At 40.9% G+C, this 18309-nt stretch overlaps 2 protein-coding genes across 2 annotated transcripts; one reads left to right on the forward strand and one right to left on the reverse strand.

Moving 5' to 3' along the window:
- Window positions 1–290: 290 nt before the first annotated feature.
- Window positions 291–1274, reverse strand: LOC116874362 (olfactory receptor 10G6). Its single transcript, XM_032869026.1, has one exon. The coding sequence runs from the start codon at window positions 1224–1226 to the stop codon at window positions 291–293; it is 936 nt and encodes a 311-aa protein (XP_032724917.1). The 5' UTR covers window positions 1227–1274.
- Window positions 1275–13934: 12660 nt separating this feature from the next.
- Window positions 13935–14870, forward strand: LOC116874363 (olfactory receptor 10G7-like). The gene has a single exon (XM_032869028.1). The coding sequence runs from the start codon at window positions 13935–13937 to the stop codon at window positions 14868–14870; it is 936 nt and encodes a 311-aa protein (XP_032724919.1).
- Window positions 14871–18309: the final 3439 nt, after the last annotated feature.

Here is an 18309-nt window from a genome sequence, read left to right on the forward strand (position 1 = left end):
AATAAACATGCAGATTGATGTCATAGAGAAACAGACTTTTTATGTGGATTTTTACTTATCTTGGATTCTGCAGGCTTCCATCCTTGCTGAGTTGCTTTGATTCCCATTGGATTTTGAAGGTAGAAATATGAAAAAATCACATTTGAAAGCAGGAAAAATTCCAGTCTCCATCTCTGCACCTAGGAGTCTTCTACTCTCTGCATGGATGCTTCTTTCCTTTTTGTCTTAAATCTCCCCCAATTAACTCTGTCCTAAATCTTAGTGTCTTTTGCATGTCTGGGGCTCATGAGTCAGTGAGGCTGCACATCTTTGCGACCTCCCAGCCTCCACAATGCTGCCTTCATCTCTTTGTTGCGGAGTGTGTAGATGATGGGGTTAAGTAAGGGAGTGATGACAGTGTAGAAGACAGCGACCACTCCATCCAGGGGTTCCTGAGAACCAGGACGAAGGTAAATGAAGGTGCAGGGCACATAGTATACAATGACAACTGTCAGGTGGGCAGCACAGGTGGAGAAGGCATTGCGACGCCCATCGACGGACTGGATTCTCAGGATGGCAGCCACTATATACCCATAGGAAGTGAGGATAAGCATAAAGCAGGTGAGGGCCAAGAACCCAATATCCACAAAGGTGACCAGCTCATTGATGGTGGTGTCAGCACAGGCCAGATGCAGCATGGCGGGAATGTCACAGAAGAAGTAGTCTACCTGGTTGGGACCACAGAAAGGCAGCCGGAATATGAAGCTTGTTTGGAAAAGTGAGTGGAGGGTGCCTCCCAGCCAGGTGCCAAAAGCCAGGAAGTTACAAACATTGCGGGTCATAATGGTAGCATAATGTAAAGGCTTACAAATAGCCAGGAAACGATCATAAGCCATTAGCGTGTAAAGGAAGCATTCAGTACAGCCCAGGAAATGGAAAGAAAAAAGTTGGATTACACAACCTCCAAAAGAGATAATCCTGCTATCCAAGAGAAAGCCAGCCAGCATCTTGGGGACAATGGCAGAGGAGATGGTCATGTCCAAGAAGGAGAGGTGACACAGGAACCAGTACATGGGGCGGTGGAGCCGGGTATCCACCAAGACGGTGAGGATGATGAGCCCATTGCCAGAGACCGTGAGGGCATAGATGACAAGAAAAGCCAAGAAGAGTGGCACCCCTAGCTGTGGTGGGTGGTGCAGACCCACCAAAATGAAGTGAGACACAGAAGTCTGGTTTTCACTGTGCATTTCCTTGCTGTTCACATCTGCTGGAAGAAGTAGCAGAAGGGAAAGCTCAAGGCCATTAAATTCTCTAGGCATGGAGCATATATTCTGTCATTCCCAAACATGGACACAGAAGGGTCTCAGAAAGAGAGAGATTGTGCTCCAGCTTTTGTTCTAAATCATTCTGTCATCCCCACACCCAACCTCCCTTCACCCCTACCCACCTGACCCACCAAGGATTTTGGGATTTTGCTGGGTTCTAGGGAGCAAGAGTTTTTTCCAAGGTTAAAACCTATGTGACAGGTTATGTCAGGTTAAAACCTATGTGTCAGGTTATGTGACAGGAGACTGAAGGAAAGACCGTATATAGAGTTCTTCATGTTAGGAAGAAGTACAGTCATATAAAACCTAAACCGATCCCTGAAGGAATGGCTATCCCATTGTTTTCCTTCACTTTGATCTCTGATCCATATACTAGAGAGATAATTAACAGCTTATTTATTTAACAGCACAAGAGTTGGAATCATATTTCCTAACGTAGATGTGCCCAATAAAAATCAGCTGAGATTTTTAAACATGCATTATTTGGGCTACACATTGAATAACACTGTGGGTAGAAATAACCATTTTCATTAACTGCAAAAATATACATGCCATTTAAAATTTTTCATGATAGTGAAGCAATATAAAATCTCATCCACAAGGCACCTGTTGTCATCTTTTTTCTCTGCTTTTGGATAAGTGCAGTCTATCTTTCAATTGATCCATCAATCCATCCGTCCATCCATCCATCCACCCATCCATATGTCTGTCTGTCTGTCACTAAGGAAGCATGTATTATATCCTAAGAGCATGGCCTTAGAGGTCAGACCAGAATTAAAAATCCTAGCTCTTCCACTTATATTGTTGGTGAACTTGGAAAAGCCCATTTCCCCTTTCCTTGCTTAATTCTATAAGTGGGGACAATCATTGTGCCCATTTCACAGGACTATTGTAAGGATTAAATAAAATCACATAATCCATAACAGCACTCAATCAACACTGACTATCATTTTCCATCAAAGCATGTGGTATGGTCCTCATTATCAGGCAAATCCAGTCATTGCATTTGTGCCTGAGGTCTGAAGTGAACCCGTAGCTTCCCAAGACTTGTCCCATAGCAGATCTCAGTCCTCAGATTTGAAGCAGCATGATAAAGACCTTTTGTCCTGGGACTCCTGGTGACTGTCATCAGCCACAGGGAAAGGTAGAAATAAGGGACATGACCAGAGCTTTTCCAGATGCCTAGGGCTCATGTGAGAGGATCCTTTCTAGTGTCACCTTCCTTCCACTCAGTTTTGCTTTAATAATCTGTTTACCAAGTGGAGACAAGCATTCCAAATGACATGTCACCTTCCAGAATCATTCAGAAGGCTTCAGAGGGTGTGGAATGAGATTTGGTTTCCCGCTGGACCCTGAATGGGCAGAAGACCCAACATTATAGCTATGGCTGCCATCTGGCTACTTCCTTCTATGCCACCAATCATGGCATATCTGTGATCTTATCCCTCCCAATTTTCGTCAGTGCTGAAGAGACTACTCTTGCTAATGCAAACAGGCTTTCTGGGGACTGAGCAATTTCCTGGTCATGAGACTTTCCTTGTTAAACCTAGGAGAGTTCAGGGCAAGCTGAGACAGGTGGTCCCCCTCGGGAAGGATCTAAACCACATAGAAACTAAATCTCTCACCATAGAGCTATAGAATCTATTCTGAAAGAATTTCAGAGAAAATTCTTAGAGATTTCCTAGACATTTTCTTGCTTACCAACCTCATCGGCACCACAGCATCCAAGGGCACAGTGTAAAATTACTGGCATGGCCTAGAGAACAAGGAGCTTTGTAATATGGTGTCGACTTATTTCCCCAGCCTCCCCTGTCTGTGGTCCATCCCACAAATTTGTGCTATGGCCAGACATTCTTTTCTGTTTCCTTTGGCATCAGTCCCTTTAATCTAGAAGGGCCTTGCTCTGCTGATGCCTGAAAATTTCCTACTCATCTTTCAATATCTCATTCATGTGTGATCTACTAAGGAAAGCCTTTGCTCCCGTTTCCCGAAATTGTCAGTCAGTCTTTGTGGCCTCCACCGTCCTTCACGTTTCCCTGGGCTCACAAAACATGCAGCCATTTGCCCTTCTGGATGCCCAAGTTACCCCATTAGACCATGAGTTCCAAAGGGACTTTGTCTCATTTTCTTTTCATCCCATGTTTGTGGCATATCTTTCACTGAATTTTTTTTTTAAGGTGCATTTATTTATTTTAGAGAGAGAAAGAGAGAGAGTGGAAGGGAGTGACAGAGGGAGAGGGAGACTCCATGCTGAGCACAGAGCCCCACACTGGGCTTGATCCCATGACCTTGAGACCACCACCTGAGCCGAAACCAAGAGTTGGATGCTTAACTGACTGTGCCACCTAGGCTCCCCTTGCACTGAAAAATTGAAAAAGTCTTAAATCCTATAGAAGAAATGTATTCCTCTCTGTCTGGATGTCCCTGTTATCTAGACACTGAATCCAGGATAGTATCACTTAGGTCTTAATGTAGCTCCTGAAATCATAAGAATTCCAACCAAAGGTCATTATTTACTAATTAAATTATTTTGAACAAATCTCTTAATATTCTTAGTCTCAGTTTCTCCTTTGTTAAAAACAACAACAACAACAACAACAAAACAAAAACAGAGAGAGACAAAGAGAGGGAAGAGAAGGTGGTGTAGATTCCCACCCAAAGAAGAAATCGCAATCTTTCCTGCATCCATATCAATTCACATTTTAAATTTAATTCTTACACATAGAAGATCAATTTTCATGCAACCCTAAATTCCCTTTTGTTCTGTTCTTTTTCTCTTGTCTCCCCACTGCCCTGCCATCTCTGTCTTCATTCATTTTTATAATTTCTTCTTCTCTCTGCATAGAAATAATAATTTCTCCCCTGGGAAATCCAAAAAATACCCTCCTTTCCCCATTAGAAACTAAAACTTCTCCAGTTACATGATGTGTACAATTTAGTCAGGATCACATGATATTATCAACTTACGATAGACTCATCTGTGTGATGGGAAAAGAAGCAGGCTCCACATGCAGTTCTGGGGAAAAGGACATTAGTACTCAAACACTAGCATTCTCTGGCCATTCCAAACCCTGGATGAGCTGAACTAGGCTTAAGCTAGAGGCTGAAACTCATCTGGGTCAGAAAACTCTGAGAGGTCTTTGGTGAGCAGAGCATAAAGGTCCTCCCCTCCCCACCATGTATTTGTAAAGCCCAGGCTGTTAGGAGATCTTGGCTGAGCTCTCTGTTCCCAACCTCTCACAGCCTTCTAATAAGTATGTATCTCAGAAGAGTTTCCATCACTCCACCTCTGCCTGCCTTCTGGAGTCTTCTCTGCTCATGGTCTCTACCTGCCTGTGACTTGGCCATAGGGCCATAGCCTTCTGCTTACTTCAGCTCCTTGCTCTTTGCTGTTTCTTGGGGAAGCCCCTTTTTGAGCTGGGCAGGTGCCCTGGGCTCTCCGATATGCCCCAGGTTGATTTTGTCGCTGTGCTCGTTTCGTACACTTCTCTGGGCGCATCTGTCCTCTTTGTAGCCTTGTTCAAAGGGTTGGCTGCGATGTCTGTGGGCCTTGAGCTCTGGAGTCTCTTTCTGGAAAGCAGCTTCTTCCTTCCTGTAGTCCCCGTGGGGGCTGATGTCACTTCTGCTTCCCCCTTCAGGGGCAATTAACTTGCATGAAAATAAGGCGCAGTGGGGCTTTGTTAATAGCAAAATGGGAGCTAGGGCTTTTCCAGGAAGTTTGCTCGGTTGCTGGTAGTGTCCCTGAAGCACAGGATCCTGCCGAGAGCATACACCTACCTGATCAGCTGACAGGAAGGACCACTTCTCCTGTTTCTCTCTCTTGTAAATTGGAGATAAAGTTGCTTTATTTGTTTATCCCATAAAGATGTGGAGATGGAATTTGAAAGCACTTTAAAACCAAAAATGTTACATGAGTGCCATATGTTAATTACCTAAAAGTCCCCTTTGAATTTCACTCAGCTTGAAAGAGTAAATTCCTAGGACTGGCAACACTGTTTCAGACAGAAATGTCTTGATCTTCCAATAGGCAAGTAAGAGACTGAGCTAGGGGTACCTGGGTGGCTCAGCGGGTTAAGCAACTGCCTTCAGCTCAGGTCATGATCTTGGAGTCCCAGAATGGAGTCCTGCATCAGGCTCCCTGCTCGGTGAAGGGCCTGCTCCTCTCTCTGACTTCTCTGCTCTCCTGTGCTCTCTCTCCCCTTCTCACTCTCTCTCTCTCAAATAAATAAATAAAATCTTAAGAAAAAAAGTAGTGGAAACAATCTCCTACAAATCTGTGTAGATAGATGATAAGGAATCCCCCATCTATGAGAATAGAGGAGCGGAATAGAGCTGGGCAAACTATAGACCAGAAAATTAGCTTGCAATATTTCCTAGCTCACCAGCGGGGAGTTGCAATTGGTGTTTTCAGCAATTTCAAGAACCCTCACATTGGCTTCCTGCCTGTGGAGTAAGTAGGGAGTGTTTTGATAGAGAGGGGCACATGGAAGCCCTGGGGCTCTTCACTTCCAACAAAGTAGTCATCAAATCTTTTGTGTCTTTGGAGAGGATCACAGAGATTGAGACAATTATCAAAGATTCAAAGATTCAGGATGGAAATCTCTAGGTCATCCCCACTTAACTGCAGTAGGACAAGTGCAAACGAGAGAGTTGCAAGTGTAGTAATGAAGTCCTTACTCATCTCACAGCTCCAGATCTAGACATGGTCCTGCTAGAATATACCAGCACAGCCTTTGGCACTGCCGCACCTCCAGCTGAGAGAGACATCTAATTGGAAACAGTTTCCGAATATGTAGGAGTACATTAAAACTTTCAATATACAGAAGTTTTTTTTTTTTTTTTAAGATTTTATTTATTTATTTGAGGCAGTTAGAGAAAGCACAAGTAGGCAGAGCAGCAGGCAGAGGGAGAGGGAGAAGCAGGCTCTCTGCCGAGCACGGAACCGGATGGGGGGCTCGACCCCGGGACCAGGGAATCAGGGCCTGAGCTGAAGGCAGCTGCTTAACCAACTGAGCCACCCAGGCACCCCCAACATATGAAAGTTTTAATGTACACCTATGTATTCTGAAAGTTTTACAAATTAGATGTATATATAATGCATACATAATACACATATACAAATGCTAATAAAAAATGTGCATAACCATCATCCAATTTCAGAATAAAATGTTATAAGAACCAAGAAGCATCTTTGTCCTTTTCTTCCATGACATCCTCTGCTCTCCCCATGAGAGGTAATAACTATCCTGAAATTTGTTACTCCTTCCCTTGATTTTCTTTTGACAGTTCACCAAATATGGGTTCATTCATATTTTGAATTTCATATAAATGGAATCATATAGCAGTATTCTTACCTAAAAGGAATGTTTTTGAGACACTGATTTTCATGGCTGTGGTTTATTCATCTTTTTTTTTTAACCTCTATGGTTCTCTTTTATGAATAAAGCTTGTTTTTCATCTCTCTCTCCTTTCACAATATTCTCTTTCCAAACAACCCTTGCGTTGTGAATATTTATTTATTTATTTATTTATTTTTGCTACATGTAAGCAGAGCTGCTAAGGATATGTTTATACATGGTAGGAAACACACATGTACAAAATCTATGTTGGCCCCTGGAGAGGGTCTGCTGGACCACACAGTGTGTAGACCTGTACCTGTGTTGGAGATCTCGTGTCCACACTGATATTCACATTAACTAGAGGGTAAGAGAGCTCATGGGGTCCACTTTTTTGCTAGTACTTGGTATACTCATAGATGACACATTTTAAAAAATCTAATATTGATAACATAAATTTATCATAGTTTAAATATGCATTTCTGTGATTACTAAGGAAGTTGAGCATGTTTCTTTGGTTTTCCTACCTTTCTTATACTCCATTTCTCTGAAAACTCTATATGCTTTTGCTTATTACATTTATTTATTTCCTTTACCTCTTGATTTATATATATTTATCTATAATACAATTACTACTACTTTTTGTTCCCCATTTAGTTTATGTGTAGTAAATATACCCAATGTGCAACTTAGCTGTTCTCTGTCTTTATAATGTCTTTTGATAATTCAACCACAACAAAATTGAGAATTTCTACCTAATTATGTCTTTTAAAGAGAAATCCTTCCCTACACATTGTATGGATTTACAGAAAGCTAATTTTTTTTTATCACATACATGATAGGTATAGTTTTGGATCATGCTTTTTATGTAACAATTTCACTGTAGTGACTTTGTTCACTCACGAGCCCACAGGGTATTATGCTGGGTAACTATACCGGTGACATCATGCTAATAGGAGCTGGTGTGTGGGAAATAGAACATAGGCCAGATGCCCTGCACACTCATATGCAAACCACATTGTAGTAGTTGAGCCTACGGAAACAAACTGCCACCTCAGTGACATTTCTGGTCATCCAGTTGCCTTGTGGTGAGTTAGGTTAGTCCACAAAATCTAGTCCAACTTAATAATGTTTAGCAATGTCAGCTTGTACTGTGCTCAAGTTTCTTTTATTTCATTTTACTCCTGAAGTACCAAATAAGTAATTCCAAGGATCTATGTGATGGACTGACATAGGACGAAGGACACAACTCCTCCTGGCATGTCTATTTCCACATTGGGCGGGGGGGCTTTTCAAGGTTTCATTTTCTTGACCAGCTAACATGATGAAAAATATCTGGCCTGTAATACAACATAAAATTCTAGAATTATTAGCTTGTATTCCCCCTGCTGAAAATTTATTTGTACTAACACATAAGGTAGTAATTTTTCTACTCTGCTCTCTTCCTTACCCAGATAGTGAATCTAGGTAATTCCATGAGAAGCCCCTGCATATGACTACATCCAGATGTAAAAATGAATCATAAATGACTGAAGCAATATATTGGCAAGATCAAAACATGGTGGTGTCTTGGGGCACCTGGGCTGCTCAGTGGGTTAAGCCTCTGCCTTCGGCTCAGGTCATGATATCAGGGTCCTGGGATCGAGTCCCGAATGGGGCTCTCTGCTCATCAGGGAGCCTGCTTCTCCCTCTCTCTCTCTGCCTGCCTCTCTGCCTACTTGTGATCTCTCTCTGTCAAATAAATAAATAAAATCCTAAAAACAACAACAACAACAACAACAACAACAACAACAACAACAAAAACACCCCATGGTGGTGTCTTACAGAAACAATGTTGTGATTCATCCCATTGACGACACTGACATGCTGAGTGTCCTGATGAGACAATGTGAGGAAGAAGACAGAAGTCCTTAATGTCAGCTATTCCCTCCTAGCCAGTTGCAAAATAAGTCTTGTACCTTTGACATGTATTTCTACATTGCTTTGGTATGTGTGTGTTTCCATATTTTATTTTCCTCCCCCCATTCAGTCCATTATTATATCTAGGATGTGTTCATGGTAATTTTACTGTTTTGTCTATAGGGCACACGATGTTGAACTAGACTTGCCTCAGAACCAATGATAGAGTTGGATCTGGATGGAATAAATGGTGATTTTTCAGAACGGCTCCGTGTGTGAAGGGAGTGACACGAGGCATACAGTCATGCTGTAGTTGGTGCTGACATCGTGTGTGTGTAAGTAGGCAGGGAAGGATGTATACAGATGGTGTGCAGTCATTGCAGTGCACAGCCATGGATCTTTACTGGCATACTTATTTGTTCACAGGTTGGCTGTGTCTCATTTAAGCCCTCTTCCTGTAATTGGGGCTGCATTTTGCTATAGAAACAGCAGTACCAGATGCTTTCCCATTCCCTCCAGCAAATAGGGACACAGACATGGGATCTAGACTTGAGCAATTGCTATGTCAACTTAGACTTTGGGTCAGAAGCAAGGGCAGTAAAAGGCACATGAGAGAGAGGATGATTCAGAGGATGGCCATGACAGGGTTAACAACACAGAGATTGGAAAGGCAGGGTGACAGCATCCTGCAGGGTGGTAAGGGGTTCATGCCTGGGGTGACGGTAAGCCGCTGTGGACTGGAGCCCTCCATGAAATGTCAGTGGGCCGTTGTCACATATTTATTAGGCACGATTCTGCAATTATTCTGCCTGTTCCTATTTCCTGTTCCTCCTCCAAGTTTGATTCATTGGTTTTTCTAGGGGTTTCTTACATGAGAGAGAGAGTGTGTGTGTCTGTGTGTGAGAGAGAGAGAGAGAGAGAGAGAGAGAGTATGTGGGGAAATGTGTTTCAACTGAAATATAAAGTTTTGTTTAGCTTCCTTTTTTACTTAAACTATATAATATCAGCATCCCTATACAGGTCAGTAGATCAAGATTCAATTCCTTTATTTCTGGCTTTTGTGTATAAAATAACAAATAAAATTTTAAAGTAATTAGATTACATCTCATATGCTATATTAGTATTTTCATCTTTTGAAAATTGTGTCTGTTTTTCACACCGCCATTCTCAACTCCAGATTAATAATCTCATTCATATCCTTTTACCCCTTTCTCTATGTCTTTGTAATATACGGTTTGTGATTATTCGCTTTAAGCAAATGAGACAATGTTAATCACACTTCTGGGCATCATGTTCCCTCCCCCATTGAAAATATCCCATGAAAGCCACCCAGAGTTAATTGGAATGGGTGTATCTCAGTCTTTTAGTAGCTGCTTAAGATTTCAGGATGTAACAACACCATGATTTATTCTTTCTAGGGTTTTCCACTTGGCTTTCAGTTGTTTTTCCACTAGAAACCATGTATCAACATGCATGTTTGAATGAAGACACCATATCCTGGTGCTTTTATAATCATGAATAGATTCCTGGAGTGGAATTACTGGAATTAAGAGCACACACAATCTTAAATTCAGTAACTACTGTCATATTGCTTTCCTAAAGAAGGCTCTGTAACTATACAGATTTGTACCAACACTATGGGGGAGGAAGTGTTCTCCTTCATCCAAGCCAGCAAGATATGTTGATATTAATAACTTGAATTAGTTACCTTAATTTTAATAGTTCTGACAAACCAATGAGAAAAAGACTATTACCTTAAAACAAAGAAATCAATGTAGTGCATGAAAAGCTTATTTACAAACTAAGATCCACTTTTTTTAAAGATTTTATTTATTTATTTGACAGAGATCACAAGTAGGCAGAGAGGTAGGCAGAGAGAGAGGAGGAAGCAGGCTCCCCGCTGAGCAGAGAGCCAGATGTGGGGCTCGATCCCAGGACTCTGGGATCATGACCTGAGCCGAAGGCAGAGGCTTTAACCCACTGAGCCACCCAGGTGCCCTTAAGGTCCAGTTTAATATGTCAGGTGTTACACAGGCTTATAAGACCATAAAAGTTATAACAGCAATGCAATCTATTACATGTGCTAGTGGGAAATAGGTATCCTTAGGTATTTCCTTAAGAAAAACTACTCTAAAGCTCTAAACAACCAAAAAAGGTTAGAAACTTTCATGTTTTAAACACAGCTTAAAAAGATGGTGGAAGAGACAGTTGCCTTGAGATGGAGAGTGGGGACAGGTGGTGACCATGTATGGATTCTGGACAAGTTTAAGTTGAGAGCCAGCAGTTGTGTGTTTATCTGCATCACTGTTGAGGGAACAGGTAACTGTGTCCTCCTTCCTTCCTCTTAGGTGTAAATACAAGTTTCAGAGAGACATGAACTGTTCTCAGGAGGGTTCAAAAAGCAAACACAGTGGGACATCTATGCATGATTATTAAAAACCTTTCATTAGTCTCTTGCTCTTGTTTTTCTGCTCATCAAGGGAACCTGGAAACCCAAGAGGAATCCTTCCCCTGGATCACCAAAATAAGTTAATTTCCTACCCATCTAGCCATGTTAGTTTCCATTCCCTGCTCTTTAACTAGTTTGGTCCTTGAATAGAAATGAGCCACTTTCACGAAAGAATCACAGGTATGTCTGTTCTTTGAGTAATAACTTGACTACAGTCTCAAAAATGATAGTAAAAAATTGGAAGAAAAAAACCAGATGAGTTTTATATGGAAATGAATCACATACTGTAAGGTGAGTTCTTAAAATGGTAGATTTCTCTTAGTTTCTCTTCTTCCCCTCTTGAACTTTCCCTGAGAGATAAGATGCTTCGGCATTGTTAGACATCTTTCTACACTGGGTTATCAAGTCTCACGTTGACACTCTGTCTGTCTATGACTCTGTATCCCATCTCTGTCTGTCTGCCTGTTTCTCTCTCTCTTTACACACACACACACACACACACACACACACACACACACACACACTTATTAATTAAAAACCTACAAATAAGGACAAAATTGTTGCAACATGGACAAACAAATGAAACATTGACACCTCTAATCGATAGTCCTGCCTTAAATCTCAGGCTACTCTGTAATTCACCTGATGAAAAGGTTCATATTTCATCTAATGTGAATATGGAGATACCCTGGGTATGGGATCCCACTGGTACATTTGTACCAGTTTTTGAATTCTGATATCCATATAGGTGATTATGATAATTTTGTTTCTGTTATTTATTCTCCTATTGGAAAAATATAGATTAACATTTTTTTGTGTGTGCTTGCATATTTGACACACAATGTCGCACTGTTTTCAGGTGTACAACATAGTGATCGACATTCTCTGTAGTTTATGCTCTGCTCACCACAGGCGCAGCTACCATATGTCACTATACAATACCATCAACTCTTTCCTATGCTGTGCCTTCATTTCCGTGGCTTATTCGTTCCATACCTGGAAGCCTGAACCTCCCACTCTCCTTCACCCATGAAAATTACAGCTTAGATGTAACTTAAGCCACATTGTCTAGACACAGGATACATTTCGTCTAAGCTTTGCTGGGATCAGGGATCTTGGCTTCTCTCATATTGTGGAGCCAGTTTCACAGTTTTTCTCAAAGAATAATTAATAATGATCATGAACTGAAGATGAATTTGGGTTAAATTTTTACAATATCAATTCTGTCTCAATTTTCATTGTGTAGAATTCCAACTTTTCTTGACATCAAGCTGGCAACATCCATTCCTCTGGTGTTGGTTCTGTTCTTCCTGTCTCAGGTAGTAGGTCTTAAATAAGAGCCATACCCTTGATGGAGATGTTTTCTCTTATAAAGGTGTTGCCTGAATTTATGAGTATGAGAAGTGGAAGATGGAGGAAGGGATATTATCTCCAACAAAGCGAAATGGAAAATATCTAGCTATTTAAGATGGAAGGATATATGTTAAAAAACTACCAATGGATTGATTTGGGAGAACACATATTAATTTTATGTTCTTAGGGCCTAATAAAGGATAGCCTAGTGTAAAAGAAGTATGGAGCCAGCAGTGTACAAGGCTTGGTATTTTCTGAATCGAATGGAAGAACACGGGGATCATGTCATGGAGTTGAGTTTCCCAACCTCTACTGAGGGAAATCCTTTTCTAAGCAGATGGTGGTTGTAATGAGACACCAATACCGGGGATGAAACCTTCCTCAAAGGTCTAGCTTTGAAATTGAGAAGTCTCACAGCACAAAGAGAATTTGTTCTTCCTCTCATTCCCCCCTCTCTATAGATAGTTTGGGGGATAGATAGATAAATATATAGATAGTTAGACAGGCAGTTCTGTATCACAAGGCAACCATTTTGTATAATTCATTATTATTTTTTGAGCAGCTCCCAAGTGCCAATACTTTATTAAGGATCACATCTATTATCTTATTTATAATACTTGTAACATTTCAACTAGTATCACTGGCATCAAGTTATATATGACAACTCCCTCACAATTATTCAGCTGTAGTGTAGACCTTTGAAGTGTGCATTGCTATCAACAATAAAATTCTGAATTCATTAAGTTACCACATGAACTCTGGAGACAAAATAGAATTCCCAAACCCCCTTCCCTTCATTGTTGCCCCATGGTGTTCACTCCCCGACTCCCTGCTACGTTGCCTCCTTTTGAGTATGGGTGAGACTTGTGACTATAATGGGTTATCACTCATGATGCGTTCTGTTACATCACACTTTATCACAGCAAACTGGGAGAGGTTCTCCTACTGGCTTTATAGAAGTAAGTTGCTGTGTTATCAGATGGGACATCAAGCTGGCAACCTAGAGCTTGGTTAGGGTGGTTAGGACTTGCGGGTGGGCTTTAAAACTGGGACTGAGGATCCCTATTAACAGCCAGCAAGAAATACAGATACCTCAGTCCTAAAACTGCAAGGAACTGAATTCTGCCAACAATCTCCATTGGATTGACAGAGAAACCCATGCCTCAGATGAAATTCCAGACTTAGCTGACATCTTGATTTTAACCTTGAGCAGAACACCCAGCTCACCTGACTCAAGCACTGTAAGAAAGGAAATGTGCATTTCCTTTGTGCTGCTAAGTTTGTGGTCATTTATGATATATAACCAGAGAGTAGTACAATGGATTTCTATGACTTTCTACTGCATAGATCTGTGTGTGCCTCAGTTTGTGTGCATGTGCCTTTGTTTGCCTGTGAGGGCGGTGGGGGGGATGATGTTGAAATCATTCTATCATCTTTACCAAATAATTTTTGTAACAAGCAAAGTTGAGTTTGACTCTAGAATTATCTACCATGGGGTGATGAAGTTGACACACGAAAATGGGTTTTCAGTTTTCAATTAAATGCTGGGTGCTCTCTCTATTCCCATAGGGAGAGACATAAAAGGCTTGGAAAATGACAAACGTGAGCCTCGTCACAACGTTCTTCCTCATGGGCCTTCCCCATGCACCAGCAATGGACATCCCCCTCTGGGGAATCTTCTTGGTGATTTATGTACTTACTGTGGTGGGGAACCTCCTTATCCTGCTGTTGATCAAGGTGGATTCCCACCTCCACACCCCCATGTACTACTTCCTGATCAACCTGTCCTTCATTGACATGTGGTTCTCCACCGTCACTGTGCCCAAAATGCTGATGACCTTGGTGTCACCAGGAGGCAGGGCCATCTCCTTTCCCAGCTGTGTGGCCCAGCTCTACTCCTTCCACTTCCTGGGGAGCACCGAGTGTTTCCTCTACACAGTCATGTCCTATGACCGCTACCTGGCCATCAGTCACCCACTCAGGTATGCCAGCATAATGAGTGGGAGGACTTGTGCCCTCCTGGCCACCAGCACATGGCTCAGTGGCTCTCTGCACTCTGCTGTCCAGACCACACTGACATTCCGTTTGCCCTACTGTGGGCCCAGCCAGATCCAGCATTACTTCTGTGATGCCCCTCCCATCCTCAAGCTGGCCTGTGCAGACACCTCTGTCAATGAGATGGTGATCTTTGTCAATATTGGGGTCGTGGCCTTGGGCTGCTTTCTCCTGATAGTGCTGTCCTACGTGTCCATCGTCTGGTCCATCCTGAAGATCTGCACCTCAGAGGGGAGACACAGAGCATTTCAGACCTGTGCCTCCCACTGCATTGTGGTCCTTTGTTTCTTTGGCCCTGGTCTTTTCATTTACCTGAGGCCAGGCTCCCAGGATGCTGTGGATGGGGTTGTGGCAGTTTTCTACACGGTGCTGACACCACTTTTAAACCCTGTGGTGTACACTCTGAGGAACAAGGAAGTGAAGAAAGCATTGCTCAAGGTGAGAAGTAAGTCAATATTCACTCAGTGTAAATAATGAAGAAAGGCTAGATATGACTAGCTTCTTTTGTATTTGTTTAGAATTAAATTAAACCACCAACATGAACATTATACTTGTAAGGAACATTTCAATGATCCCATCTTAATTTTTTAATTAAAATTTCATGCATTTTTAAAATTTTTCCCTCTTAATTTCTTGCCAGAATCCCAGTAAAAGCAACCGCAACCATTTAGGTGGTAATCTAAGAGGAAGGATGATGGCTTATTCTTGTTTATGTTCTACCAAGTAAATCATCAGAAAAGTTGTTACTCCTATCCTCAAGTAAATATTTTGCAGAACTGCTCTTCAGTACAACTCATGTATATTTTATTTTGCCAATTTAAATCAAACAATCTAAAAATCTCTTTCAATTTTCAAGCCATTATATTGAAGAAAATCACATGTAATATTTGCAATTCATTATATAACATAGTATCCATCTGATGAAATTCTACATTATATAATATCACACCAAAAGAACCTGATTCTCAAGAATGCCTTTATTCACATTTATGAGATAACAAAAACTCTATAACTCTAATTTTTTCACTTTGACTTTCAAGTTTTTTTAAAGTAAATATTTATCTACTTATGTGTTCTATGCACTATTTTACTGGATTACAACTGTCTAGATGGTTGTTCCATATTTACAGAGCTCCTGACTTTTATCTTAAAAGCAAAGCTTCTAATTTCAGCAGTTTTAAAATTATTTTTGTGTGTAAATAAGGGACAAATGGCAAATATGTGAAAAATAAGAAAATAACCTTAGAAAAAAAATACTACCAATAAATATTGAAATTATTTTCCAGTTCAAGAACAATACTTAGTAATCAGACCTGTGTAATTATGTTATCAGTAGTTGACATTTGTTTGACTTAAAGTGTAAAATGAACTTTGGACAATGGGGAGGTAAGAGTTGGGCCATGAACCTCAAAGGAGTCATTCAAATATATGCCTATATTATAGCATAAAGTAGTTTTTCTGAAAATAAATGCTTAATTTAAATGTCACATGTGTCCTGTTAATGCAATAAATGTCAACACTGCCTAGCATACCAAGAAGAGAAGAAGAGGAACTGATGGGCACCTGTTAGAACTGGAGATTGCTTGTCAGACTGCTCAGATTTGCAGCACCTGACTTCCAGAGATGCTTTAGCGAGACAACCATCTGTGCTACATTGTATCTCTTGTTCTGAGTAAGTCATGAGGCTATGCTAGGAAGAAAATTGTACTATCTATACAGGTATGATCAGTGTAAGCCACAAAACAGTGATTTATCTAAGAGGTCAACTACTAGTGTTCATTTCAATAAACCAGACTGATATGGCTTAGTCTGTGATCCTACTCAACTTGCAAAGGAGAAAACTGAGGATGAGTTTGATCAAACTTACTTAGCCATTGGGTTCACATGGGTTCTTTCTAGTGTCTTGTAACATCATACTATTCTACTTAACTCACAGTAGCACAAAATGTTATGGGACATCGACTGAATGTTATGTTATGTAATAAGCGATAGAAACAGCCAAAGAACTGACAAAGTACCTGCATTCATTAAGGTCATCATCTGGTGTGGGAGAAAAACTAGTGTAGCATCATCCAGAGGACATGGTGTTAAGTGTGGGTACCCAAGGAGAGACCCATTAAGAGTTTTAAAGTGGAAATATGCGGAAAGATTCAAAATTCTCTGATAATACATATTAAACAAAACATGTTGAAAGTAATTTAAGTGTGTAATGATGATAGGTAAGTTAAATATCAGTGTCATTTTTTAGTTGACATTGTTACTGAAATGATTGTAGAATCATGTAAAGTTGTATGCAATAAAATGGAGAGATCCACGTAAATCCAGTAAAGATTCTGAACAGTTCCATGACTGTAAGGATGTCTCATGTGAGGATTTTTATCGAATATAAATATTGACCACTGAATAAAGCTATCAAATATTGGTAGTTTGTTAGAGGTTTAGATAAAAGAAATTAAAAGTTGTTTTACTCACTCTTTAACATTTTTTACGTTCTCTTTTTCCTCTTTCCTGCCTATGTCCACCTACTTACTCATTCAGTACATAAATCCATATTAACTGGCTATTGTGTGCTATGCACCATGAGCACAAAGATTAAAGAGACACAGACCTCCTTTCAAGGAACTTATAGTCTCAATAAAAAAGTTGGAGGAAATTGGAGGGGGAGACGAATCATGAGAGACTGTGGACTCTGAAAAACAATCTGAGGGTTTTGGAGGGGCAGGGGGTGGGGGGTTAGGTGAGCCTGGTGGTGGGTATTATGGAGGGCACATAATTGCATGGAGCACTGGGTGTGGTGCATAAACAATGAATTCTGGAACACGGAAAAGAAATTAAAAAAATTAAAAAAAGGAAGTGCAAAGACATAAGAAGAGGAGTCAGAAAAGGTAGACAAGTCATGAAGGAACTTGTCTGGAACACTAGGAAAAAGGATTTTCATCTTGCACATTTTGGAAAGTTATTGAAATACAGAAAATGCAACAGTAATATGATGGCATTTCCATTTAGAGATATAATTAATAGCGGCATGGAAGATAGCTTGGAGGAAGGCAAGCTTTAAGAGAGAAAGATCAACTAAAGAGCCCTTTCAACTGCATCTCAGAAAAGAAAGAAATGCACACTCATGACTCTCCAGGTCAACTACTCGTGTGGACAGGCAGTGGCAGCAGGCATCCAGCGTGGTGCAGCAGGTGGTAAATGGTAGCCAACTGTGTGAGGAGGTCAAGTCGATGAGGGAGTTTATGCTTTGGCAGTTGTGACATAACAAAGTAGAGAAAGCAATGAGTGAGTTCTGAGGGTACAATGAAGAGTCTAGTTTTAGAACTGTTTGGGCTAAATACCTGAAGAAATTTTAGGTAAAATTTTCTAGTTGACGGTGTAGCTTAGGAGACTAGGCAGCTAAAGACTACAAGGTTAAGTAAGCAAGAGGACGGGCCCCCTACATTCTGTCATTTGTGCTGGCCTTAAACATCCATTCCCTAATTGTGCAGAAAGAACCTTTTCCTGTTCCATGAGGAGCATAAGCAGGGACCAGCTCAGGGAAGAGCAACCTCCACCTTTCTTACTTTTCTACATAAGCCCAAGAAACATGGTTTGGGAGAAATCTGTTTGTACAAATCTGTTGTTGCAACTCATTTGTCACAATAATACCCAAAGACCTTTACAGAGATTGTAAAGTTAAAGATCCCCTAAGACAGTGCTTGGAAGAGCAGCTACTTCTCAATGGTAAGGTCCTGGAGATACCAAGGGATGGGAGGTCCTGAACGTTGTTCCACCAGTTCCCTAAGGCTATTGAACTATTCTGCTACAGAGATTACACGCATATAGCACCAGGAGCATATCCGAAGAAGATGAGATGGAAATGAAGTCAAAAGCCTTAACATGAATCATGAAGGGAGAGCTGGAGGGTTTGGGG

The sequence above is a fragment of the Lontra canadensis genome, unplaced genomic scaffold, assembly GCF_010015895.1.
Source record: "Lontra canadensis isolate GAN:19392208 unplaced genomic scaffold, GSC_riverotter_1.0 scaffold36, whole genome shotgun sequence".
NCBI classification, from domain to species: domain Eukaryota; kingdom Metazoa; phylum Chordata; class Mammalia; order Carnivora; family Mustelidae; genus Lontra; species Lontra canadensis.

What these genes read in the sequence shown, in the direction of transcription:
- LOC116874362 (XM_032869026.1), bottom strand. Translation starts at nt 1,226, where the DNA reads ATGCACAGTGAAAACCAGACTTCTGTGTCTCACTTCATTTTGGTGGGT.
- LOC116874363 (XM_032869028.1), top strand. Translation starts at nt 13,935, where the DNA reads ATGACAAACGTGAGCCTCGTCACAACGTTCTTCCTCATGGGCCTTCCC.